The sequence below is a fragment of the Aquarana catesbeiana genome, linkage group LG12 (genome assembly GCF_042186555.1).
Source record: "Aquarana catesbeiana isolate 2022-GZ linkage group LG12, ASM4218655v1, whole genome shotgun sequence".
Classification (NCBI taxonomy): Eukaryota; Metazoa; Chordata; class Amphibia; order Anura; family Ranidae; genus Aquarana; species Aquarana catesbeiana.
The window spans coordinates 33,568,826-33,595,610 of record NC_133335.1 but is presented as its reverse complement, the minus strand read 5'-3'; the positions used below and the strand labels follow the sequence as shown (position 1 = coordinate 33,595,610).

At 45.0% G+C, this 26,785-nt stretch overlaps 1 protein-coding gene across 1 annotated transcript in view; it reads left to right on the top strand.

Moving 5' to 3' along the window:
• Positions 1-26,785, top strand: part of LOC141114077 (cadherin-like protein 26) — a 177,405-nt gene that overhangs the window by 126,504 nt on the left and 24,116 nt on the right. The window contains exons 14-18 of the mRNA XM_073607538.1: positions 1,618-1,674; positions 6,742-6,813; positions 6,922-6,978; positions 13,892-13,969; positions 19,399-19,443. Coding sequence (XP_073463639.1) covers positions 1,618-1,674; positions 6,742-6,813; positions 6,922-6,978; positions 13,892-13,969; positions 19,399-19,443 — 309 coding nt within the window. The remainder of the gene's footprint in view (positions 1-1,617; positions 1,675-6,741; positions 6,814-6,921; positions 6,979-13,891; positions 13,970-19,398; positions 19,444-26,785) is intronic.

The following is a 26,785-nucleotide window of genomic DNA, read 5'->3' as shown; positions in this document are numbered from 1 at the left end:
CTGCTTTTCAAAATGTGAGAAAAACGTGCTTGGTTCAGTGCCAAAATCTGTTTTTTGAGCATTTTTTGTGCATCAGGCAGACCATTCAAGTCAATGGGCTGTTGAGTGAAAAAACTTGTCTGAAGGCTTGTGGCTACGCTGAGATGTTAACGTTGCCTAAAGATTTTACGCCGGGAATTGTGTGATGACAGACGGTTGGCCAAAAACCTGACCGTTTGTACGTTCCATAGGACAATTGTTGTCGGATTTTCCGCAGTGTGCATGTATAAAAACGTGCAGTGCTACATATAATGGGAAAATACAATCGTAATATTGCATGCAGTATAACATTAAAGACACATAAATATAAATGCCACACACTTCATGTGACCGTAATATAAAAAGCTCCAGCAGATATCATGTGACCCATAGTATAAAATGCTCCAGTAAATATCTGTTGGGTGTAAACAAGTTGCAAAGAAAAAAGTCACTTGTTGTAAATAGAATAATTCCGTTTCCCGTGTGAGTGATTACTGAGACCGCAGACAGATATAGTGTGTCCCCCACATGGAAGCAGTGCAGGCTTACCGGATAAGTTGGACTCATGCAAACATACGCTTGATGAGTCAATAAGGCTTATATTGCCAACCAGCAATGGAATAGGTGGTTCAGCCAGATAATGATGTAATCCGGATAGCATCAAAGATTTTCACTAGGGACTCCCCAACTTTTAACTTGGTCTCGATGAAAGTGACCCATAAAAAAGAGAAGGGGACCATATAGTATAATAACGTTTGGTGTAACCAATTTATTAAAAAGTAGAACACTTACATTTTCCAAGTTAAAAAAGCGCTTGTAATAAAATTGTGGCAGGCAGTGGAGTCTCCCGACGCGTTTCGTCTACTCAGACTTCATCAGGGGTGATTTTCCGCAGTCAAATGTTGGATGGCAGGCTTATAAATTTTCCACGGACAACCGTCTGTTGTTGTCAGATTTTCCGATCGTGTGCACACAAGTCCGTCAGACAAAAGTCCAAAGTACAAACGCGCATGCTCGGAATCAATGCTCACCTAACACGGCATTAGCAGAAGGTGCCCAAAGGGTGGCGCTAAAGAGCTGAAAAACCACGTAGTACATCACTGCGTTCGTGTTTTTTGGCCAACAAGTTCATGGCCAACGCCCTTCGGACAAAAGTCTGACGCTTTGTCTGCGGAAAATCCGATCGTGCGTACGAGGCTTAAGAGTAGTTGCAGAGACCTTGTCGTGGGGGAAGAGCTACACAATCAAAGAGAGGGGATGGACTGCACCCTGCATAGCTTTTCCCCATCTCTACACAAAATGATGCAACTCCGATTGACTGTACATTTTCCAACTCTTCACACACAGCTCTACTATGATAAAAATATTACCGTGAATTCCAAAAACCTGGAGGGAAGAAAAGATTCTGTTATCTGTGACAGCTAATCATTTTCTAATAAATATCAGCTGCAGTCTGGGTGCTTCAGGCAACACCGACACATTCCTCCAGCACCCCACCCCCCCAATTCATTGCTTATGCCTAGTCTTCAACTTCTGTGTAATTAATGATGTACTGAACTTGTTCTTTGTTTTTAACGGAGTTTCTCTTTAATGCAACAGGCCAGCCCAGCTACCCTGATTGTTTCTGGAAATGGTACCATGGATTATGGCATAAAGGTAAATGTATCACTCTTTGCTGAAATTTATCTTAAAAACATAAAAACAGAAGAGGGTGTTCTAGTGCAAACGACAGGAGCCCTCAACAGCCAATCAGAAATCTAAAGTGACCAAACTACTGTTAACAGACTTGATTGACAAGTTACTGCATAGCGCATTGCACAGTTAGAGAACCAATCAGCCACGGCATCTGTAATTAACGGAATTTCAAATCCAAAATTGTTTTAATAGTGTAGCTTTATATTTAAGACATGATTTATTTCTTAACCGCTTCAGCCCCGGAAGATTTGGCTGCTGAATGACCGAGCCATTTTTTGCGATTCAGGACTGCGTCGCTTTAACTGACAATCGTGCGACGTTGTACCCAAACAAAATTGATGTCCTTTTTTTCCCCACAAATAGAGCTTTCTTTTGGTGGTATTTGATCATCTCTGCGGTTTTTATTTTTTGCGCTATAAACAAAAAAAGGGTGACAATTTTGAAAAAAACCACAATATTTTGTACTTTTTGCTATAATAAATATCCTCTTCTTAGCTTTTTAAAAAAAAAAAAAAATTTTCTCAGTTTAGGCCAATATGTATTCTTCTACATATTTTTGGTCATAAAAATCACAATGAGTGCATATTGATTGGTTTTTGCAAAAGTTATAGTGTCTACAAAATAGGGGATAGATTTATATATGTTTTATTACTATTATTTTTTTTACTAGTAATGGCAGCGATCTGCGATTTTTATCGTGACTGCGACATTATGGCGGACACATCGGACAGTTTTGACACATTTTTGGGACCATTTGCATTTATACAGTGATCAGTGCTATAAAAATGCATTGATTACTGTAAAAATGTCACTGGCAGTGAAGGGGTTAACACTAGGGGGCGCTCAAGGGGTTAATGTGTTCCCTAGTGTGTGTTCTAACTGAAGGGGGGATGGGACTTGCTAGAGGAAGAGCTAGATCGGTGTTCATACTTTGTATGAACACACGATCAGTCTCTTCTCCCCTCAGAGAACCGGAATCTCTGTATTTACACACAGAGATCCCGGTTCTCGCCGTGTCACGAGCGATCGCGGGAGACCGGCGGTCATCGCGACCGTCGGGCACTCGTATCGGCTCCGGGGGTGAGCTGCGGGCACGTGCCTCTAGTGGCCAAAAAAGGAAGCGACGTAAGATAACGGCGATTTGCCGAGCCATGTTGCCGCGGTACAGCTGCGGCGGATGGTCGGCAAGCGGTTCATTTGTTTCTATCCCTGTCTTTTCCCAGAAGTGCCTGCTATTTCCTGTTAGTACAGTTGGCTTACGCAAAATAATTTTGTTACCTAGTTTGTAAAACACAAATTTAGGAGTGCAAATAAAGTGTTATCGATGATTAGGTTGCCTGCAATTTATTTTTTAATTCTCTCTTTTTAGCCAGCGATAGCACACCAATGTCACATTAGCTTAATTTATTAAATCTTTAAAACTTAATATAAAGATAGTCATAGCAGCATGGTTGTTTGGTTATTCATGTTTGAAAATTTAATAAATTAAGCTTTAAAGGAGGACCTTTATGCCAACACCCCTAGTCAATATCAAAGTTTTTTTGTTTTTTTTTATATACAGTTATTTATCTATCTGTATTATCTGACCTTATCAGCAATAAAGCTGAACTCTGGGAAAATAATACCGATCCCTGCTGTGGGGCTTCCCCATGCTGCAAGGATTAAATGCTCAAAAAGCTCCTGAATGCTTCCTCCCAGCTGCATGACCAAAGCAGATTCCCTCCTCTTCCGTTGGTTGCAGGTACTCTAAAACCATTATCCTGCATTGTAAGTAAGGGCACCAAGGGTCTGCTCACTACACTCAGAAAAACTGCCAGCTGCTGGAGGAGGGAGGGATAAGACAAGTATAATTGCTTTTTCTGTTCTCCCTAGACCTGGGGTGTCAAACTTAATTTCATCATGGGCCGCATCAGCATTATGGTTGCCCTAAAAAGAGCCAGTTGTATCTGTAAGACTAGATGTCCAAAGCCCCCCCCCTTACATTCGATTTCAAGAGCCATCCCCATCAGAAGTCCAGAGTCCCCCACCCTCCTTTACATTACAGTGCACCCCCTCACCTTGTGCTGCTGCTGGGAGGAAGCGGGAGGCAGTGCTGGGAATTAGAAAGTGCAGGGTCTGGAGGAGGACTAGAGTCAGCTGAAAATCTGCTAAATGCTGAGACCAGGAGAGGCAGAGACGAGGGGGTGCTACGGCTGCCCAGAGACGCGAAGGATCTGTAGGAGTAGTTCCCTAGTCCTCTCCGTTGCCACTGGCTGAGACGGGGGGGGGGGGGGGGGGGTTATTGCAGAGAGGAGTCTCTCTGCAGCTTCATGGAGAAGTACAGGATCTGGTGGAGGAGTAATGTGCTCCTCTCTGCTGCCAACTGCTGAGATGAGGTGAATGTTGGGATGAGGGGGGTGTGGCACATGAGATGGCCTGGAGGGCTAATTTAGGCCCGCGTGCCTTGTGTTTTACCACCTGTGCCCTAGACAGAAACAAGCATTCCTTGTAGTGTGGGAAAGACCCACTGTAAGGGTCACATTTATTTTACAGGAGTTCAGTTTTAAATATGTGTCGTTGAAAAACAGACAGTGCAACCCACCTGGAGTCCACATCTAGGCCAAGTTAGCCAGTTTGTCACAATTACCATAACTACTAGAAACCTGCCATGCACCTATCTTGCTACTGGCTCTATTAGAGGAAACTGAGCATAACAAGGGAGCAGATTCTCCTAATGCTTCAGTATCTTGAAACTTCTTGTCCAATAGCATCTGAAGGAGCTACAAATGGTCCAGCTGAGATGTGCTGTGTTCATCAGATGCTGCTTAAGCTAATGATGATCTTCCAGCTGTCACAGAGCAGCAAGAAGCATCTTCTCTGTCAAGACAAGGCTTGTACTTATACAACAGTTGGAAGGCTGCAGGTCACCCTGTGACACATGTACACTATCTCACAAAAGTGAGTACACCCCTCACATTTTTATAAATATTTTATCATATCTTTTCATGTGACAACACTGAAGAAATGACACTTTTCTACAATGTAAAGTAGTGAGTGTACAGCTGGTATAACAGTGTAAATTTTCTGTCCCCTCAAAATAATTCACACAGCCATTAATGTCTAAACCACTGGCAACAAAAGTGAGTACACTCCTAAGTGAAAATGTCCAAATTGGGCCCAAAGTGTCAATATTTTGAGTTCACCAGAGCTTCACAGGTTGCCACTGGAGTCCTCTTCCACTCCTCCATGACGACATCACAGAGCTGGTGGATGTTAAAGACCTTGCGCTCCTCCACCTTCCATTTGAGGATGCCCCACAGCTCAGTAGGGTTTAGGTCTGGAGACATGCTTGGCCAGTCCATCACCTTTACCCTCAGCTTCTTTAGCAAGGCAGTGGTCTTCTTGGAGGTGTGTTTGGGGTCGTTTTTTTGGAATACTGCCCTGCGGCCCAGTCTCCAAAAGGAGAGGATCATGCTCTGCTTCAGTATGTCACATTACATGCTGGCATTCATGGTTCCCTCAATGAACTGTAGCTCCCCAGTGTCGGCAGCACTCATGCAGCACCAGACCATGACACTTCCACCACCATGCTTGACACTTGTCTTTGTACTCCTCACCTGGTTGCCACCACACATGCTTGACACCATCTGAACCAAATAAGTTTATCTTGGCCTCATCAGACCACAGGGCATGGTTCCAGTAATCCATATCCTTAGTTTGCTTATCTTCAGCAAACTGTTTGCGGGCTTTATTGTGCATCATCTTTAGAAGAGGCTTCCTTCTGGGACAACAGCCATGCAGACCAATTTGATGCAGTGTGTGGCGTATGGCCTAAGCACTGACAGGCTGACCCCCCACCCCTTCAACTTCTGCAGCAATGCTGGCAGCACTCATACATCTCAAAGATTTCCCAAAGACAACCTCTGGATATGACGCTGAGCACGTGCACTCAACTTCTTTGGTCGACCATGGCGAGGCCTGTTCTGGGTGGAACCTGTCCTGTTAAACCGCTGTATGGTCTTGGCCAACGTGCTGCAGCTCAGTTTCAGGGTCTTGGCATTTTGGATCTTCTTATAGTCAAGGCCATCTTTATGTAGAGCAACAATTCTTTTTTTTTTCAGATCCTCAGAGTTCTTTGCCATGAGGTGCCATGTTGAACTTACAGTAACCAGTATGAGAGAGCGATAACACCAAATTTATCACACCTGCTCCCCATTCACACCGGAGACCTTGTAACACTAATGAGTCACATGACACTGGGGAGGAAAAATGGCTAATTGGGCCCAATTAGGGGTGTACTCACTTTTGTTGCCAGCGGCTTAGACAATAATGGTTGTGTAGTAGTTTTACTCACTATTTACATTGTAACAAAGTGTCATTTCTTCAGTGTTGTCACATGAAAAGATGTAAAAAAATATTTACAAAAATGTCAGGGGTGTACTTACTTTTGTGAGATACTGTAAATATGCAGCCAAATTATACTTATACTAGTTCTAATTTACAGTGTTCTCCAGTTATGCCTTCTGCGACTGTATATCTATTATAGTATGTAATTCCACAACATAAAATGCAGTCATACAGCAAGTTTGGAAGCTACAAATTTCAAACCTAGTATGTCTACATAAAAGCAACCCCTCATTCAAAACTACAAGTATGTGTGACTTTATATAATAATTGGTAACCCCAGACAACACACAGTTCAGTTTTGCAGAGTTGCGGACAACCGGTGTTACTTGTTGACCTCATCTGTCTGGGCCACCGGTGTCAGGACAATTCAAATTATGGGGTCACCTTTCCTCAAATCCCCCATAATGAAGAATAAATACAATTAGGAAATCCAGGTGATAGAGTGAAACCGTCACCATTTCTTTGAGTATCGACCTAAAAACAAATTATTGGGTACATTTTACCACTAGGTTATGCAAGAGATTTGGTATAAGTTGCCAGGTGATTTAACCCACAAGTGCCCATATATCACTAAAATGTTAGTTTTGAGTGAGGCTGGATATTATAGATAATTACAAATTTTTTATTCTATTTTTGTTTTAGGAAAAAGAAGCAGTTGGGAGAGTGTTGTCTAATAATAGCTTTCCTCGGTCACAGTATCAACAGTGGGAAGGAGTGAGTATTGCCTATGTTCATAGCAATATAAATAGACTTCTAATTAAAACACTGCCAGCCAGATTAAGGGGATCTAGTACAGAATTAAAATGTCTACCTTTTATTCAGGAGAGAGATAGTGTCGGACGAATGATGCCACGGGCACAGTATCAATCCTGGGAGACTGTGAGTATTAACTTTTTCCTGATATGTTACTTCATACATCTCATACACTGGATATGCCAACTCAGCATACGTATGAACTGGTGCTCATCTCTCCTCTAACGCAAGCCAGTACATTTACCTCCTACTTAGATGTTCATGCAATTTTTAATGCTATCCAGACATTATATAAGTTAAACTATATCCAATATCCAAATATATATTAAAAAAAGTTTTGCATTGTTATGCCCCGTACACACGGTCGGACTTTCCGACGTAAAATGTGCGATCGGAGCTTGTTGTCGGAAATTCCGACTATGTGTAGGCTCCATCGGACAGTTTCCATCGGTATTTCCGTCGCACAAAATTTGAGTTTTGGTTCTCAAATTTCCCAACAGCAAAATCTGTTCGCGCAAATTCTGATCGTCTGTACACAATTCCGACACACAAAGTGCCATGCATGCTCGGAATCATGCGGAAGAGCCGCACTGGCTATTGAACTTCATTTTTCTCAGCTCGTGGTACATGTTGTACATCACCGCGTTCTTGGCGTACGGAATTTCCAACCAACTTTGTGTGACCGTGTGTATGCAAGACAAGTTTGAGCCAACATCCGTCGGGAAAAAAATCCATGGATTTTGTTGTCGGAATGTCCGATCGATGTCCAATCGTGTGTACGGGGCATTAGAGTGGAAAGCGTTTCAAATCTGTCATATCTTTATTGTGGTTTGTGTCCTTGTTGGGGAGATTCACTCTCATTGTTTTGATCACCAATGTCACTGGGAATGAAAGTGAGGGTAAATTTAAAATTTTAAGTTGCCACCAGAACAGACATAGGAATCTTCCAATGGGGAAACTTGTTCCCTTTACAACTGTAGGAATTGATTTCCCTCATTTTTGGAAAGATATCCTCTCTTCCTGATGAGAATCTCCAGGACAGGATGTAAGGGAAAATCTCAGTGAGGCACAGGTCCGAAAAAAATTATAGCAGTTTACTGTACGATTAAGAAAATTTTATAAGTAAAAATTTTAGTAAAGAGTTAAAAGGACACAGGACAGATTCTAACATTCAGAAGGGACTAAGACATGGAATTTTTCAGCACATTTACAAAATGTAATCTTTTTTGTTTTTGAATTATTTACTCTATAGCTTCACCATGGCTGAGATCAGTAGTCGTCATTGAGCTCAGCTGTATGCTTCAGTTTGTGAATGAATAGAATCCTCTGTATAGAGCGTTTCCTGTTCTACGGTGCGCCATTTCACATTGGTTCGCCATGGCGCAGGTGCATTCGCAAAAGTGCCACTGTGCTTAGCAGTTTGTTAGGCGGCCATACCGCACATGCACCGTAGCCTTTATCTGGGTGCACGAAGATTTGCTTCATATGGGAATACAGCCACGCCCGTTCGCCGGGACTGCGCAGTATGCACAGACCGTTCCGGCGCACAGCCAGCTTATTTAAGCTGTGTATGCCAAACATGTGGTGCTTCCAGAAGGCAGCTGTGGGATACAGAGCAGGCTCTGAACCAGGCATTTGCAGTGGTTCATTTCTCCTTACCCGGGTCACGTGAGTCACCAGATGTTACTTGGCAGGCCAAAGGTGCTTAGCAGGATTGTTGCATAGGGGCTTGCTGAGTCCTATTAAAAAGGTCTCCTTTCTGAGGTGTGTTAATACTACACCCAGGTACTCCCTTTTTGTGGCTAGTAAATGTCTTAAAAAAAAGAGGAGCGGGACTAACACTACATGGAAGGGCACACCTATGTCGTCCGTTCCTGATGAACCTAGTTGTATCCCCTGAAAAACTAGTGGCTTCCGGGCAATCAGAGCCACTGCACCTATCTGGTATTGTGCCTACTGTCAACGCTGCTGCTTCACCCTTTATCACCAAAGATGAACTGTCCTCGGCCTAGCCGGGTTAGAGCACAGGATTGCTGGCATGATTGCCTCCATCCCGCAGGGTGGCAAGAAGAGTAACAGATCCCCCTCCCCGGAGCCTCCTAGTTTGGAGCAGGAATGGGTTGAGGATGGGGAAGCGCTAAAAGCTCAGGATTCTGTGGAGGGCCTGGTGGATGAGTCTGCTTCCGAGCAATCTAGACAAGAAGATATCTAGTTAATGTCTGCCTCTCAGTCACAGAGGCTTTTGATCCTGATTCTTACTGAAATGGTTCGTTCTGCCTTTACGTTGCCTCTTGCAGAGGTTACTGAACCCTCCTGGTCCTCTTTGGGGGCCCCTGAGGCCTCGTCAGGCGGCACAGGCTTTCCCCTTACACCCTCTGTTGGAACAGGCAGTGTATGCCGATTGGGAACATCCTGACAGGATTTTTGTTTCTCCTAAGAGGTTTTCCCTTTTATATCCCATGGATGAAAAGTTCATTAAGAAGTGGAGCATGCCAGCTGTAGATACAGCAGTCTCTTCCTTAAACAAGAACTTAACTTGTCTGGTAGATAACGCACAGGGCTTGAAAGTTGACAAGAAATTGGAGTAATTATTAAAAGCTTCCTTTGGCCAGTTCAGCTATTTAGCAAGCTGTTGCAGCAACTGGTATCTGCCAGTCCGTAAAGGATCAGGTCAGACGGCCTGACAGGCCTAACCGGGAGGATGATTTGGCTGAAAATAAGACAGATATTCCTCGAGCGCTGTGTTTTGCTGTTGACGCCTTAAAGGATTCAATACAGCAGGTTTCTCGTTTGGCTCTCTTGTCTGTACATATGCGCAGACTTTTGTGGCTTAAGAACTGGTCAGCCGAGCTTCCTTAAAAAGTTATTGGCAGGTTTCCCCTTTCATGGGGAATGTTTATTTGGTGATCATTTGGACAAATATATCCAAAAGATTTCCGGAGGCAAGAGTTCTCTCATTCCTGTGAAGAAAAGCACCAGGCATCCCTCGTTTAAAACCTCAGGGACTGCTTCCTCAAGTGTCTCGGCACCAAGGCAGTTTCGCCGCCAACAGGGCGCTAGAGCCAGGGGCAAGCCGCAAGGCCAGGGCCAGAAAAAGCCCTGGGCCCAAACAGCTTCTAAACCTAGCACCAAGCCACCTATCGAGTGGGGGGAAGGCTGCTGCACTTTGCGGACATTTGGAGAATAGTTTAGGACGAGTGGGTCATCTCAACTATATCCCGCGGTTACAAGCTGGAGTTGCGGGGGGTTCTCTCTCAGAGGTTTCTAAGAGCCAGCGTTCCCTCAGATCCGCCAAAAAGAAACTTATTGCTTCAGGCACTACATCATTTAGTGCATCAAGGAGTGATTGTAGAGGTTCCTGTATCCGAAAAAGGCACAGGGTTTACCTCGAACCTGTTTACGGCTCAAAAACCAAACTGGGATACAAGGCCCATTTTGGACCTAAGATCCCTGAACTAGTATTTACTGATCCAGTCCTTTCGGATGGAGTCTGTCCGCTCAGTAGTAGCCTCACTCCAGATGGGAGACTTTCTAGCCTCCATCGATACAAAAGACACGTATTTACACGTACCTATCTTTCAGCCTCATCAGAGCTTCCTGCGATTTGCAGTAGAGGAACCTCATTTACAGTTTGTGGCTCTATCCTTTGGGCTTGCTACAGCTCCCTGTGTGTTCACAAAGGTCCTAGCTCCAGTACTGGGCCTTTTAAGGGCCCAAGGGATCATGGTGCTCGGGTATCTGGATGACCTCCTGCTCAGAGATCACTCACTACAGGCTCTAGAACAGAGCATAACATGCACAGTGCGATATTTGGAAAGCTTAGGCTGGATCATAAATACCGAAAAGTCAAATTTGAGACCAGCTTAAAGTCTAAAGTATTTAGGTCTGATCCTAGATACGGTCCAAGCAAGGATATTCTTGCCACCTGTAAGGATCGGTGCCCTGAAAGATCAGGTGCGTCAGATAAGGGACACCAGACAGCCCTCCATTCGGCTCTGTATGAGTCTTCTAGGGACGATGGTGTCCTCCTTCGAGGCAGTGCCCTATGCCCAGTTCCATTCCAGGCCTTTACAACAAGACATCTTGTTGGCTTGAAACAGAAGAGGACAAGCCCTGGATTATCCAATGTTCTTATCTCCTCAGCATGCTTAAGCCTAAACTGGTGGTTGCAGGATCAGAACCTGCGAAAGGGAAAATCCTTCCTTCTGGTAATTTGGAGAGTACTGACTACAGATGCCAGTCTCTCAGGCTGGGGAGTGACCCTAGAGAGGCTCACAGCTCAGGGGAAATAGTCAAGGACATAACAGATCCTGCCCATCAACGTCCTGGAGTTACGGGCAGTACGTCTGGCCCTACGGTCCTGGACGGAGCATCAGGACGGTCTATCAGGGTTCAGTCCGACAATGCCACTGTAGTGGCCTATATAAACCACCAAAGCGGTACCAGGAGTCGTTCAGCTCTGAAGGAGGTGAACCACATACTAGCCTGGGCACAGGGACATGTGCCGATTCCATCGGCAGTCCATATCCTGAGAGTAGAGAACTGGAAGGCAGACTATCTCAGCCGCCAGCAGATCTGCCCGGGGGAATGGGCCCTACACCCAGGGGTGTTCCAGGAAATTTGCCAGCGTTGGGAATGTCCAGAGGTCGACCTATTGGTACCCAGGTTCAACAACAAGCTACAGCAGTTTGTGTCCCCAACAAAAGATCCTCTTTAGCAATCGGAGCAGATGCTCTGGTAGTTCCATGGAGCCTGTACTCCCTGGATTATCCTTTCCCTCTGATCCCTCTTCTTCCACATTTGTTGCACAGGATTTGGAGAGAGGGGGTTCCAGTCATTCTGGTGGCACCAGCCTGGCCCAGAAGGCCCTGATACCCAGAGATTGTGAGACTGACAATAGACGGGCCATGGACGCTTCCACGTCGCTCCGGTCTCAAGGTCCTATATTCTACCCCAATTTACAGTCTCTAAATTTGACGACATGGCTATTGAAGAAAGGGTGTTAAAGGACCGTGGCATCTCGGGACCAGTGGTGTCTACCCTACTGAATGCTAGAAAAGCTGTCGCTAGGAAAATCTATCATAAGGTCTGGAAGACTTATATTACTTGGTGTGAAGCCTGAAAATGGCATCCTCGAAAATACGTGATAGGGAGAATTCTCTCTTTTTTACAGTCAGCGGTGGAAATCAGATTGGCTTTGAGTACAATCAGAGGTCAGATTTTAGCCCTGTCTGGTATTCTTCCAAAGGCCTTTAGCCTCCCATTCACTGGTCCGAACCTTTTATGCAGGGGGCAACTCGTTTGCTTCCCCCCATTAGGTCACCTATGTGTCCTTGGGACTTGAATTTGGTGCTGTCTATGTTACAGAAACAACCATTTGAACTTATCAAGGAAATTCCATTAGACTTGCTGTCATGCAAGCTAGCCTTCCTGATGGCCATCACCTCGGCTAGAAGGGTGACGGAGTTGGCGGCCCTTTCGTGCAGGGAACCATACTTGATCCTTCACCACGACAGGGTCATGTTACAACCTGTTCCATCCCTTTTGCCAAAGGTGGTATTGGCCTTTCATTTAAATCAGGATGTTATTTTGCCGCCTTTTTTCTCTCTGCCTCGTTTGGCGGAAGAGAGACAATTGCATTCCATGGATGTTGTCCGGGCATTCAAGGTTTATTTGTCTAGATCTGCAGAGATCCGAGGATCAGACTCCTTTTTTGTTTTACCAAAAGAACCCAAGAAGGGGTAGGCAGCTTCCAAGGCTTCCATCGCCAATTGGGTCCATCAATTGGCCATTCAGGCCTATGGTCTGAAACATAAAGCTCCTCCCTTTAGGGTGAGAGCTCATTCTACCAGGGATGTAGGAATCTCCTGGGCTTTCGCCATCAGGTATCTGTGGCTCAGATTTGTAAGGCTGCTACCTAGGCTTCAGTGGATACATTCACAAAATTTTATCAAGTGGATGTTTGAGCATCCGAGGATTTGGCTTTCGGCTGCAGTGTACTGTGGGCTGCCGTATAAGGTCTGATGGCTATTGTTTGTTTGGCAGGGTGTCTCCCTCCCCTCAAGGCTATTATTCTGGGACATCCCAGTAGGCAATGAATATTAGCCTAATGCCCCGTACACATGGTCGGACATTGATCGGACATTCCGACAACAAAATCCTAGGATTTTTTCCGATGGATGTTGGCTCAAACTTGTCTTGCATACACACGGTCACACAAAGTTGTCGGAAAATCCGATCATTCTGAACACGGTGACGTAAAACACGTACATCGGGACTATAAACGGGGCAGTAGCCAATAGCTTTCATCTCTTTATTTATTCTGAGCATGTGTGGCACTTTGTGCGTCGGATTTGTGTACACACGATCGTAAATTCCGACAACGGATTTTGTTGTCGGAAAATTTTATAGCCTGCTCTCAAACTTTGTGTGTCGGAAAATCCGATGAAAAATGTGTGATGGAGCCTACACACGGTCGGAATTTCCGACAACAAGGTCCTATCACACATTTTCCGTCGGAAAATCCGACCGTGTGTACGGGGCATAACTCTGTGTCCCATGATGTATGAAAAAGAAAATAGTATTTTTTTCGTCGTACTTACCTGTAAAATCCTTTTCTTTGAGTACATCACAGGACATAGAGGTCCCTCCGACCTTTTTTGAGGATTCAGTGCTTGCTACAAAACTGAAGTACTTCCTGTATGGGAGGGGTTATATAGGGGATCACTTCCTGTCTAAAGACCTTTTGTCTACCAGTGTCCATTCACCTGGAGATGAAGTATAACCCAGTAGGTAATGAATAGTCTAAATCTTTGTCCCATGATGTACTCAAAGAAAAGGATTTTACAGGTAAGTATGATGAAAAAATCCTATCTTTTATTCTACTGGTCCTATAATTTTATATAATGTATTTTTTTTGGGGGGGGGGGGGGATTATTCAAAATAACATTACCATGTTAAACCTTCTATGAGATTTTAGTGGTTGAGTTTACATATGCCTGAAGGAAACTAGTAATCGAATTAGAAATTTTGTTAACAGGATGGTGTTGGTGTGGGGTTGGCAGCTGGAGCAGGAGCAGGAGGAAGGCGATTAGTACAAAATGGAACATGGACACAGGTAAGGACTGTTATGTGTGGCTGTACTTGTTCTGCTAGCTTTTTGGGGCAGCTAGAAATCTTGTTCATACTGTGAATTCACCATTCAGACCTGACAAACCACACTACAGACACATTTACCGGAGACTCTTCATTGGTGAATAGACTTTAGCATTCAATACTAAAATGCTTATCAGTGCTCATGTCTTCTGCTCACTAGAGGTCTTTACAGAGGCGTATCTAGTGAAAATGGCGCCTATGGCAAGACCTGAAACTGCGCCCCTGTCCAGCACCCAAAAATTCGGTAACATCAGCACCCATAAATACAGTAACATCAGCACCCATAAATGCGGCCTTACCAGCACCCAAAAATGCTGTGCCATCGCCTCTGACACTGTACAGAGGTAGAAAGGGAGTAGAATCACCAGCGACCGGGTGCTCTAGGCTGCCTAGTTTGCCTAGTGGTAGCGCCGGCCCAGTCTGCTTGGCACACACGCAGAATCGCCCATGATGATTTTAAGACCCCTTTCACACTGAAGGCATTTTTCAGGTGCTACAGCGCTAAAAATAGCGCCAGCATAGCGCCTGAAAAAAACCTCAGCTACAAACCCAGTGTGAAAGCCTGAGTGCTTTCACACTGAGGGCGCTGCGCTGGCAGGATGTCCTGCCAGCAGCTTCTTTGCAGCGGTGGAGGAGCGGTGAATACACCTCTCCTCCACCGCTCCTGCCCATTGAAAACAATGGGGCAGTGCTGCCATACCGCCGGCAAAGCGCTGCTGCAGCGGCATTTTGTGGATTTAACCCTTTTTTTGCCCGCTAGGGGATTAAACCGCCCCCGCTAGCAGCTGAATAGCGCTGCTAAAACAACGGTAAAGCGGCGCTACAATAGCGCTGCTTTACCGCTGACGCCCGGGGCGGCTCAGTGTGAAAGGGGTCTAAGTCATCATCATGTGCGTGTGTATGCCAGGCCCAAGCAGAAGCAAGTAGCCAATCAAATATAGTGCTCAATATGGATTAAATAAATATCATAAATAAAGTGTAATAAAGTGATTTGTGCAAAAGCAGGTACTACTAACACAAATCACTTTTTTACACTTTATGATATCTATGGCTAAGCATATTTATTTAATCCAAATTGTTTGAGCACTATATTTGATTGCTTGCTTTGAAGTTGGTGCTGGTTACTGGTACACATGCACAAGATGATCAATATCATGGTGACAGGTGCTGTACAGTACTAGTACCTGCTGCTGCTGCCTGGGGGGGGTTCAATTGGTTTTCTACTCTGATGTCTCTTTCTTCTCCTGGTCGCCAGCCTCCATGTTCCCCTATAGACAGGCCCAGATTAAGAGCATCATGGGCCTGGTGCTAAGGATGTTGGTGGGCCTTTTTATGAAAATAAATAAAATGAAAACGCAAACAATTTTTTGTTAAATTTAAATTAAAGAGAGAGAGGGGGGTGAGAGAGAGAGAGAAGGAGAGAGAGAGAGAGAGAGAGAAGGAGAGAGAGAGAGAGAGAGAAGGAGAGAGAGAGAGAGAGAAGGAGAGAGAGAGAGAGAGAAGGAGAGAGAGAGAGAGGAGGAGAGAGAGAGAGAGAGAGAGAGAAAAAGGGGAACAGAGAGAGGGTGAAAGAGAGAGAGGGTGGTAGGGGGTGAAGGGGGTGAGTGAGAGAACAGGGTGAAAGAGGGGGGATGAGAGAGAGAGGGGGGTGGGAGTGAGGGGGTGAGTCTGTGGGGGGCACAGCATAGTACATTACACGGGGGGGGGGGTATAGCACAGTACATCACATGGTTGGCACAACACATTACATGGTGGATACATGGATACAGCACATTTAATGGTGGGCACAGCACATTACGCGGTTGGCACTGCCCAATACAGCACATTACAAGGTAGGCACAGTACATTATATGGTGGGCACAGCACATGACATGGTTGGTACTGCACAACACAACACATTGCATGGTGGGCACAGCACATGCACACAGTGGGCACAGGACCTTATATGGTGGGCACAGCACATGACATGGCAGGCACAGCTGAGCACATTACATGGTGGGCACTGGACATTACAAGTGGGCACTGCACAGAACATTATATGGTGGGCACAACACATTATATAGTGGGTACTGCACATAGCATGGTGGGCACTGCACAGCACATGACAAGGTGGGCACTGCATGACACAGCACAGCACATTACATTGTGAGCACAGCACATTAAATGGTGGACACTGCATATGACATGATGAGCCCTGCACACCACATTCCATTGTGGGTACTGCACGGCACATGCCATGGTGAGTACAGCATATTACATGGTAGGCACTGCATGGTGCAGCACATGACATGGTGGGCACAACACAGCACATGACATGGTGAGCACTGTACAGCAATTTACATGATGGGCACTGCACATGACATGGTGGGCACTGCATGACACAGCACATTACATGGTGGGTACAGCGCATTACATGGTGGGCACTGCATGGCACAGCACATGACGTGGTGGGCACAGCGCATTACATGGTGGGCACTGAATGGCACATAAGATTACATGGTGGGCACAACACATTACATGGTGGGCACTGCATGGCATAGCACGTTTCATGGTGGGAAATGCAACTGCACATTACATGTTAGGAACTGCACATGACATGGTGGGCACTGTTGAACAGCACAGCACATTACACAGTGGGCACAACACACTACATGCTGGGCACAACACATGACATGGTGGGAAGTGCACATGACATGGTGGGCGCTGCACATTACACGGTGGGCACTGCACATTACATGGTGGGATCACTGTATGGCACAGCACATGACATGGTGGACACTGCAAATTACATAGCGGGCATTGCAAGGCACAGCCATGACATGGTGGGCATTGCACATGACATGGTTGGCACTGGATGGCACATCACATGACATGGTGGGCACTGCACATGACATGGTGGGCACTGCAAGGCACAGCATGACATAGTGGGCACTGAACATCACATGAAGGGCAATGCAATGCACAGCACATGACATGGTCAGCACAGCGCATTACATGGTGGGCACTGCAATGTACAGCACATGATATACTGGACACAGCACATTACATGGGGGGCACTGCAAGGCACATGACATGGTGGGCACAGCACTTTACATAGTGGGCACTGCAATGCACATGACAGGACATGGTGGGCACAGCACATTACATGGGGGCACTGCAAGGCACATGACATGACATGGTGGGCACAGCACATTACATGGGGGCACTGCAAGGCACATGACATGACATGGTGGGCACAGCACATTACATGGGGGGCACTGCAAGGCACATGACATGGTGGGCACAGCACATTACATAGTGGGCACTGCAAGGCACATGACAGGACATGGTGGGCACAGCACTTTACATAGTGGGCACTGCAATGCACATGACATGGTGGGCACAAGAGAGCACATTACATGGGGGAAGCAGCAGTCTGTCCCCTAGCACAATAATTACACAACATCCCCCTAACAAATGTACTGACCTTATCATAACAGTATGGGAGATGTCCTTCCTCCCGGGCTCCTGCTGGTTAGGACATCAGCGCCCCTCCCCCAGACATGGAGGATCTGTGTGAGTGAACAGATCATGTGATAGGAGTCAGGCATCGGCAGAGACAGGACTTGTCTGCACTGACTTGTCTCCTCCATGTGAGCACAGAGGGCTCCTCTTCCTTCAGGAAGGCACACAAGAATTGACAAGCCACTTCCATGTGCCTATATTGAGGGAGGGGCCTGGAGCTGCAGCTCCACCAGCCCCTATGTTAATCCGGCCCTGGGCGGAGCATTAGGCTCCGCCTCCACCAGTTACTCTATCTCTGCGTAGATGACCCAGGGGCGGTCACTCTGGCCAGACCAACTCATCGGCCGTCAGGGGGGGCGCCTGTCACTGGCTTCCCTCCTGGCCTCCTCACTTGCTAATTTGCTGTGCCGGCGCTGCGCTCCAGCAGGCCGGTCGTGGCGCCGGGGACAAGAGTATAGCGGGAGGCGGCCGCGAGAGGACGGGTAGTGGGACTTTATTTTTTGTGCTTTTTTGCCGCCCCCCCCCTATGGTGCCCATGGCACTTGCCATGGCTGCCATACCCTAGATACGCCTCTGGGTCTTTATAAAAAAGGAAGTTGGGTTATTTTGCTTGCTCTCTTTTTTGAAAAGAAGAAGTTTGTCTTGCTCGCAATCAGATTCATGCTTTTGTATGCTATGCCAACTGACATTTGCTGTTTGCTCTGGAGACTATTCTAATATAAGACACTATTCCCAAAAATCTCCACTGTTGATTAAATACATTATAATCAAGTCTAACTGCACATACAGTATACAGTTATCAGGGTGCCAGTGAGCATTATACTTGTCTTGGTGATCTTAGTCTGTGAAAGGCAGAGCACAAAAAGTACCCATATGCTTAATAAAAGGAAATTCTCTCATTTTGCTCATTTTCCATGATTATTTCAGGAAACCTAGCTGGCATTGATGACCTTCTAAAAAGTGCTTAGATGCCTGCTGCCTGACTTCAGTATTTTCTGGGACACTGACTTGGAGAAAGCATGTAGATAATAAAGTCAGGAACTGATCTGCACATTCTATTCTGGGGTCAGTGGCTCAAGTGTTGAAGCCATTGGATCAACATTTTTAGAAGTCACTATTGGCCACATTATTCATCTCAGTACAAGTTTCTTTTAATTAATTAGTCACACAAAGGAACAAGGGTGTGGAAATAAAATGATTTTGTCACAGACCATAATTAAAGAGAACAGGTGCAAAAACCCAGCATGAGCATTGTAAAGCTTCGTTTACATACTGTATATGCGAATTGGGTGCAATTTTTGAACCACATCCGATTCGCATAACATGTGAACCGGCAGCCTTCCTAAGGCAGCTGGTTCACACACGTGCGAGGTCGGCCGCGGTACAGTTTTAAAAACGGCCCCAGAAATGGCACGCTTGTAATATTTTTTATGTCCAGCCTGTAAACACTCCTCTTCAAATATGCCTCCAAATGCCCCAATATGCATGGAAACACTGGCTCAAAAGTGTGACTTGAACAAGCTGATGGAAAAAAACGCCTATAAAAACAGCATTTTTCATGCCCACTGTGCATGAGGCCTAAAGCTACATTCACATGGACATCTAAATTTCAGCATTTAGAATACTTTTTTTTTTGTTTGTTTTGTTTTTTTTTTTTGTTTTAAGCAGCTAGACTCACAATGCAAAGTAGAGGTGCACTGAATGGAAACTTTGGTGCTAAAACCAAAAACTTAGGATGCACTTGGCTGAAACTGAAATTGACAGTGTATCTATCTCTATCTAGATAGACAGAGGGATATATATATCCAGGCCAAACACATGGATAGCAAGCTGTTTATTTATTGATTTACATTGTACAGATAATATAATGATGGTTGTACTTTTCAGCACAGTCATAGAAACCAGGGAGCCTTGGACACCAGCTATACATCAGTGAGTATCAAACTTTCAGCAAAATATATGCTATTGCTTGTGTAATACAGACTTTGACATATCAACTAAAGAACTGCCAAAGTTCAGAAAAAAATCCCATGCTGATTTTATATATATATATAATATGTGTGTGTATATGTACATACAGTGGAACCTTGGTTTACGAGTAACGTGGTTAACAAGCATTTTGAAAGACGAGTAACTTTTTTTTTTTTTAAATTCTGACTCAGTTTGCGAGTGTTGTCTTGCAAAACGAGCAGAATTCAAGCTAATGGGGTGTGCAGTACCGCATTTGGCCAGAGGTGCGGGGGCGCCGGGGACACTTAGAACGGTTCGGAGCCGTGCGGAAATACTCCGTTCCCAAGTGTTTCCGAGCCTTTCCGAGTTCAGCCGAGCTGTCCCCGAGTATTTCCGAGGCTGTCCGGCCGCCCCCCCCCCCCCACCTCTGGCCACATGCGGTATTGCATGTAATAGAAGTCAATGCGGAACAAATATCTCTTAGTTTCCATTGACTTCTGTGGGGAAACTTGCTTTGATATGCGAGTGCTTTGGATTAGAAGCATTCTCCTGGAACGGATTATGCTTGTAATCCAAGGTTCCACTGTATATATTTGTGTGTGTGTATATATATATATATATATATATATATATATATATATATATAATATATATATATATATATATATATATATTATACACAGTATCTCACAAAAGTGAGTACACTCTTCAAATTTTTGTAAATATTTTATTATATCTTTTCATGTGACAACACTGAATAAATTACACTTTGCCTACAATGTAAAGTAGTGAGTGTACAGCTTGTATAACAGTGTAAATTTGCTGTCCCCTCAAAATAACTTAACACACAGCCATTAATGTCTAAACTACTGGCAACAAAAGTGAAAATGTCCAAATTGGGTCCAAAGTGTCATTATTTTGTGTGGCCACCCTTATTTTCCAGCACTGCCTTAACCCACTTGGGCATGGAGTTCACCAGAGCTTCACAGGGCATGGAGTTCACCAGAGCTGCCACTGGAGTCCTCTTCCACTTCTCCATGATAACATCACGGAACTGGTGGATGTTAGAGACCTTGCACTCCTCCACCTTCCATTTGAGGATGCCCCACAGATGCTCAATAGGGTTTAGGTATGGAGACATGCTCGGATGGTCCATCACCTTTACCCTCAGCTTCTTTATCAAGGCACTGGTCATCTTGGAGGTGTGTTTGGGGTCCTTATCATGTTGGAGTACTGCCCTGTGGCCCAGTCTCCAAAGGGAGGGGATCATGCTCTGCTTCAGTATGTCACAGTGCATATTGGCATTCATGGTTCCCTCAGTGAACTGTAGCTCCCCAGTGCCGGCAGCACTCATGCAGCCCCAGACCATGACACTCCCACCACCATGCTTGACTGTAGGCAAGACACACTTGTCTTTGTACTCCTCACCTGGTTGCCACCACACACGCCTGACACCATCTGAACCACATGGGTTTATCTTGCTCTCATCAGACCACAGGACATGGTTCCAGTAATCCATGTCCTTAGTCTGCTTGTCTTCAGCAAACTGTTTGCGGACTTTCTTGTGCATCATCTTTAGAAGAGGCTTCCTTCTGGGACGAATGGTCTGAGCACTGACATCCCTTCAACCTCTGCAGCAATGCTGGCAGCACTCATACATCTGTTTCCCAAAGACAATCTCTGGATATGATGCTGAGCATGTGCACTCAACTCCTTTGGTTGACCATGGGGAGGCCTGTTATGAGTGGAACCTGTCCTGTTAAACCGCTGTATGGTCTTGGTCACCATGCTGCAGCTTAGTTTCAGGGTCTTGGCAATCTTCTTATAGCCTAAGCCAGGGGTCTTCAAACTATGGCCCTCCAGTTGTTCAGGAACTACAATTCCCACCATGCCTAGTCATGTCTGTGAATGTCAGAGTTTTACAATGCCTCATGGGACATGTAGTTCCGCAACAGCTAGAGGGCCGTAGTTTGAAGATCCCTGGCCTAAGCCATCTTTATGTAGAGCAACAATTCTTTTTTTCAGATTCTCTTCAGTTCTATGCCATGAGGTGCCATGTTGAACTTTCAGTAACCAGTATGAGAGAGTGAGAGCGATAACACCAAATTTAACACAACTGCTCCCCATTCACACCTGAGACCTTGTAACACTGAGTCACATGACACCGGGGAGGTAAAACGGCTAATTGGGCCCAATTTGGACATATTCACTTAGTGGGTGTACTCACTTTTGTTGCCAGCGGTTTAGACATTAATGGCTGTGTGTTGAGTTATTTTGAGGGGACAGCAAATTTACACTGTTATACAAGCTGTACACTCACTACTTTACATTGTAGCAAAGTGTCATTTCTTCAGTGTTGTCACATGAAAAGATAGAATAAAATATTTACAAAAATTTGAAGGGTGTACTCACTTTTGTGAGATACTGTATACATACATACAGATGAAATGTCACCCATATAGAGATATTAGACCTTGCAGGAGCATTTTCTATTCTTTACCACCATGTGTTGGTTAAATGCCATCAGAAACTCACCATGAGGTTGAGGGCCTTGTGGTTCACTCACGTGCCACATGTTTTAAAGTGGATATAAACCCAATTCATGAAATGTGAGCTGGGCACAAGTATCTGTGTAGTGTTATCTTATCTCTCTCCAAAGCACTAAGTCCTGTGTGTTTGCCTGCTCCATAGCTCTGTTATCAGCCTGATAACTTTTGAGAAGTTCTCCAACACAGGAGATAAAAGCAGCCTGAAGTTTGTGTTGTGGGAGGTTGCTATCAATAGATTAGCAGAGAGCTGCTCTATTCAGAGCACATTACTTCCTTCGTCATATGTGGAGTGGGGGGGTGTGTTTCTTTCCTCCAATCAGCTGTCTTGGCTGAATGCCAATAATCCACTCCCAGTGCTGAATGGGAAGAGAAAATCTGTAACACTTTCTAAAGTATATATAAAGCTGAAGACAGCAGATATACATGTAAAACTTATGTAGGGAGATTTGTTTCATCTCTGTGTATCATCTGAGGCTGTTCACTTCACTGGGGTATATGTGAGGGTTTACATCCACTTTAAGTTCTGCAAATGAAACTGGCTATTTTGCAAATGTCCAACTATAAGTTAATTTGGAACGTTATTTGTATATAGGCTTGTAATCCCACAAGAATCTAGATAGTGCTGACCTTGTGACGGTAATCTGTATACCATAATGTAAAAAGGGATGCATCCACAAGGTCAGGAACGTTATGTTCTTGTGTATCATTAATCAGCAGTTAAAAGGTTAACACTAGCTTGTAAGCAAAGACAGTAACTATCCTCAGTAACTTGTGAACAGCTTACTCAGCAGAACAGTATACCAACTCCCTAGAGGCTCACTTAGAAGTTTACCTCGAGGTTCAGGACAACACTCAAACTTTACATCACTATTCATGCAAAGATAGAAATCCATGACTCTGCTATTACTGCTTTATAACAAAAAAAAAAAAAACTGATCCCATCTGCGTCATGTTTGAGATTCAAGATTGCTGCTATGAGTACAGTCACCGGTGGATGATCGTACTTTATAGTAAAAACCACCTTAACCATAAAGATAACCAGAAATTCGTGTATCGATCCAGTTGTGACTGTCTTCTATTATAATTTTACATTCTTACACAGTCAGGAGGCACAGCTTTGATGTTCAGCCCCACTGCCAGCAGCCCGTAAAAGTCTATGAGAGGCTGAAAGCTGCTGCGGCTGGACACTGTACCAAGTTGAGCGCCGTACATTTAGTGCTGTATGCACCCAGGAATGAATACGCAGAATGCAAGAAGTCTGGTCCCTAAACTCTAGTATCTCACTCAGTACAGCATCCACCCACCACAGTTTGCAGCTTCTGAGAGGTTTACAGGCTGCTGGCAGGAGGGTTGAATGGTGCACCTCTGCCTTCTGCCAACGCAAAAAAAAAAAAAGCCTGGGATCTCTGGCACAGGGGCTAGACATGCAGTGTGCATGAGGACTAAAAGATTTCGATTTTCCCCATATTTTTAGCTTTAATTACTTTTAGGTCTCACTTGCACAGGCACTTTTAAGCCTGCGTTTACATGCTTTTATGTTTTCTAAATGTCCTACAGCTATTCCGGCTATAAAACAGGAGCATCTAAACGCAGTGTGATCGGGGGGGGGGCATACGTTGTTTTACTTCCCATATGACTTCTAAACACAGGAGTGCCAGTGTGAATAATGCCTAAATCTGACTTCTCAGCGTTAAGGGGTTCAACTTGAGTCTGACATTTGCTGCCTTTTTATCTGCCTGACATCAGTTTTTCAACTCTTGAGAGTGCAGAGAAACAAATGGTAGTAAAACCATGCTGTGAATCCTCCAAAACGCACCCAAATCACTAGAATGTAGCCATCTGCTAATAGAATGCACCAGTGGTGGCCTGTCCGTATGGGGCGCCGCCCCCCTAATCCATGCGTCCGGGCCCCCTAATCTACATGCAGGATGCATGGATTCCAATTTTTTTAGAAGCACGTGATTGGAGCCCGAGGCTCTAATAGGTTTCAAAAAAGGGTGGGCTCAGGGCGCAGTGCCCACCCAGTTGTGTGACAAAATCGAATGAATATTCGCTATTGTCTTCTTGATTCTCCTGAGACCCGTCACCCAATTGGCTGAGAGGAGAAGCGATCCTATTGGCCGCTAAGGAGGAGGAGAGGCAGGGGAAGCCGCCGTGAAGCACCAGGAGGGGGAGACGCAGGGAGGAAGCTGCGCCGCTTGGAGGAAGCACTGCCCGCTACCTAGATGGGGTAAGTGAGTGCGGGGGTGGTGACCGACCGGGGGGGTCACCAACCGCCTGTGACCCGACCAACTGGGGATGGGGGATGTGGCGGTGGGTGGATTGTTTGCCGCCCCCCCCCCCAAGAAAATATACCACCAGCCGCCACTGGAATGCACGCCCCAGTGCTTTCAAATAATAATAAATAATGTGTACGTCTGCACTAGCTTATATATATTTAACCATACATAAATATTAAATAACTGACAATTTCTGCAACACAGTTACAATTTTATTATTATTATATTATTATACGCGATTTATATAGCGCCAACAGTTTACGCTTTACAATGTATAGGGGGACAACACAATTACAGTACAGTTCAATACAAAAGGTACAGGAGGGTCCTGCTCGTAGAGCTTACATTCTAAATTACAATAATTATTACTGAATATTCAATTTCTTGCCGAACCATTTTGATGTTCATAGGTTTTGCATCTCACCTGCACCATCCCTATGATTTTTTTTTTTTTTTTATATGGCAAATCCAGATTCCTTAATTTTCAACACATGTATATGGGTGGCACAGTGGTGTAGTGGATAGCACTCTCGCCTAGCAGTAAAAAGGGGTCGAAGGTTCGAATTCCAACCATTACACTACCTGCCTGGAGTTTGCATGTAGTCCTTGTGCCTGCGTGGGTTTCCTCCGGGTACGCCGGTTTCCTTCCACACTCCAAATACATGCTGGCAGGTTAATTGGCTCCTGTCTTAATTAGTCCCTAGTATGTATGAATGTGAGTTTAGGGACCTTAGATTGTAAGCTCCTTGAGGGTAGGGACCAATGTGAATGTACAATGTATATGTAAAGCGTAAAATTGACAGCGCTATACAAGTACCATTTAATAATATTTATTATTATTGTTATTATTAATATACACAGTATAGGGATAGCTCTTGCCTAATGGGTATGCAGTTCTTAGCGTTACCACAAGATGTCACAAGAGTATAGGAAATTAAAAGCTCTCCTAAGCCTGGAAGCATACAAAATCAAGATGCCATGGACCAACAACAACTGTTTCACTTAAAGCAGCAATAATCGATTTATCCACTTAAACCTGCAGGCCACTCTCTGGTTAAGCTCTTAATCCAGTTGAGCCGTCTTTGGAGGAGCTGTCTGTCCTATTCCTATTTTCTCACAGGGGACACTTAACAAAAATTTAGAATGTACAAATATGTCATGGATAGGTTTTTCAGAAGAATATGAGAGCTTTCCAGAACACGGAAGACAGACACTGACAGTAAGGCACAGAGAAGCGCTTGGATCACGTCAGCAGGACAGAAGACCCTCTATTGTTCCCTTATAATGATGCCCAAAATCAAAGCTTTCCCTTTAGTTTATAGGATAAGTTCATCTTTCTAGAAATAGTAAATGCTCTTATTTTTGCAGAAAAAATGCATTTATTTTTTTTCTGCAGGAGCAATGCAAAGCTTTCCACGCTGCTGCAGACATATCCACCGGCTTCCAGCCAGTACCTCTCTATGGGCTTTATTTCTGTCTGAAAGCTGAAGGACATGTCAGTGTAATGCCGCGTACACACGGGCAGACTTTTCGACTGGACTGGTCCGGCGGTCTATCCGACGGACTTTCGGCGGACTTCCGATGGACTCTCCTGCACACGATCACACCAAAGTCTGACGGATTCATATATGATGACGTACGACCGGACTAAAATAAGGAAGTTGATAGCCAGTAGCCAATAGCTGCCCTAGCGTCGGTTTTTGTCCGTCGTACTAGCATACAGATGAGCAGATTTTTCGACCGTGCTCGAGTCCGTCGGAAAGATTTGAAACATGTTTCAAATCTAAAGTCTGTCAGATTTTTGACCGAAAAAGTCCGCTGCAGGTCCGATGGAGCCCACACACGGTCGGATTGTCCGCCGGATGTGTGTAGACGGCTTAAGGCCTCTTTCACATGATACTCCTGTTTGAGCATCTACTTTTTCAGACTTTTTGTATGTATTTACACTCATTATTGCGTATATGCGGTCAGGCAAATGCCCGAAAACGTATTCTCGCGTTCCCCTGATGGGTTTTACTTCCTCTTTGTTTCCCTGCAAAGGTAAAGCATAATGGGCTACTATGCATCGCATAGTAGCTCATTATGTGTCACTTACCTGACACAGGAGCCTGCGATGTCACCGCTGTCCCCTCTGCTACGGAGCATCCATCTTCTTTCGAATATCGTGGCTCCGGCACGGTGATTGGCCAGAGCTGCGATGGCGTCACTCCTGTGCATGCGCACGGGAGCCGCCACTAATGGCATATCGCGTTAGCAGCGGCATGCTTACTGCGCCTGCACGCCGCTGTCTACGGCGCATGCATGTCTTTTTGCAAATATCTCCTAAAACGTGTAGGTTTAGGAGATATTTCTTGGACCTACAGGTAAGCCTTAATCTAGGCTTAGCTGTAGGTCAAAGTGGTCTGTAAGGGTTTACAACCACTTTAACAGGAATCTGTAAATGATTGATGTGGCTAAGTCCTGCAAAACAATGTTGTTTTAAAAAAGGTGACAGCG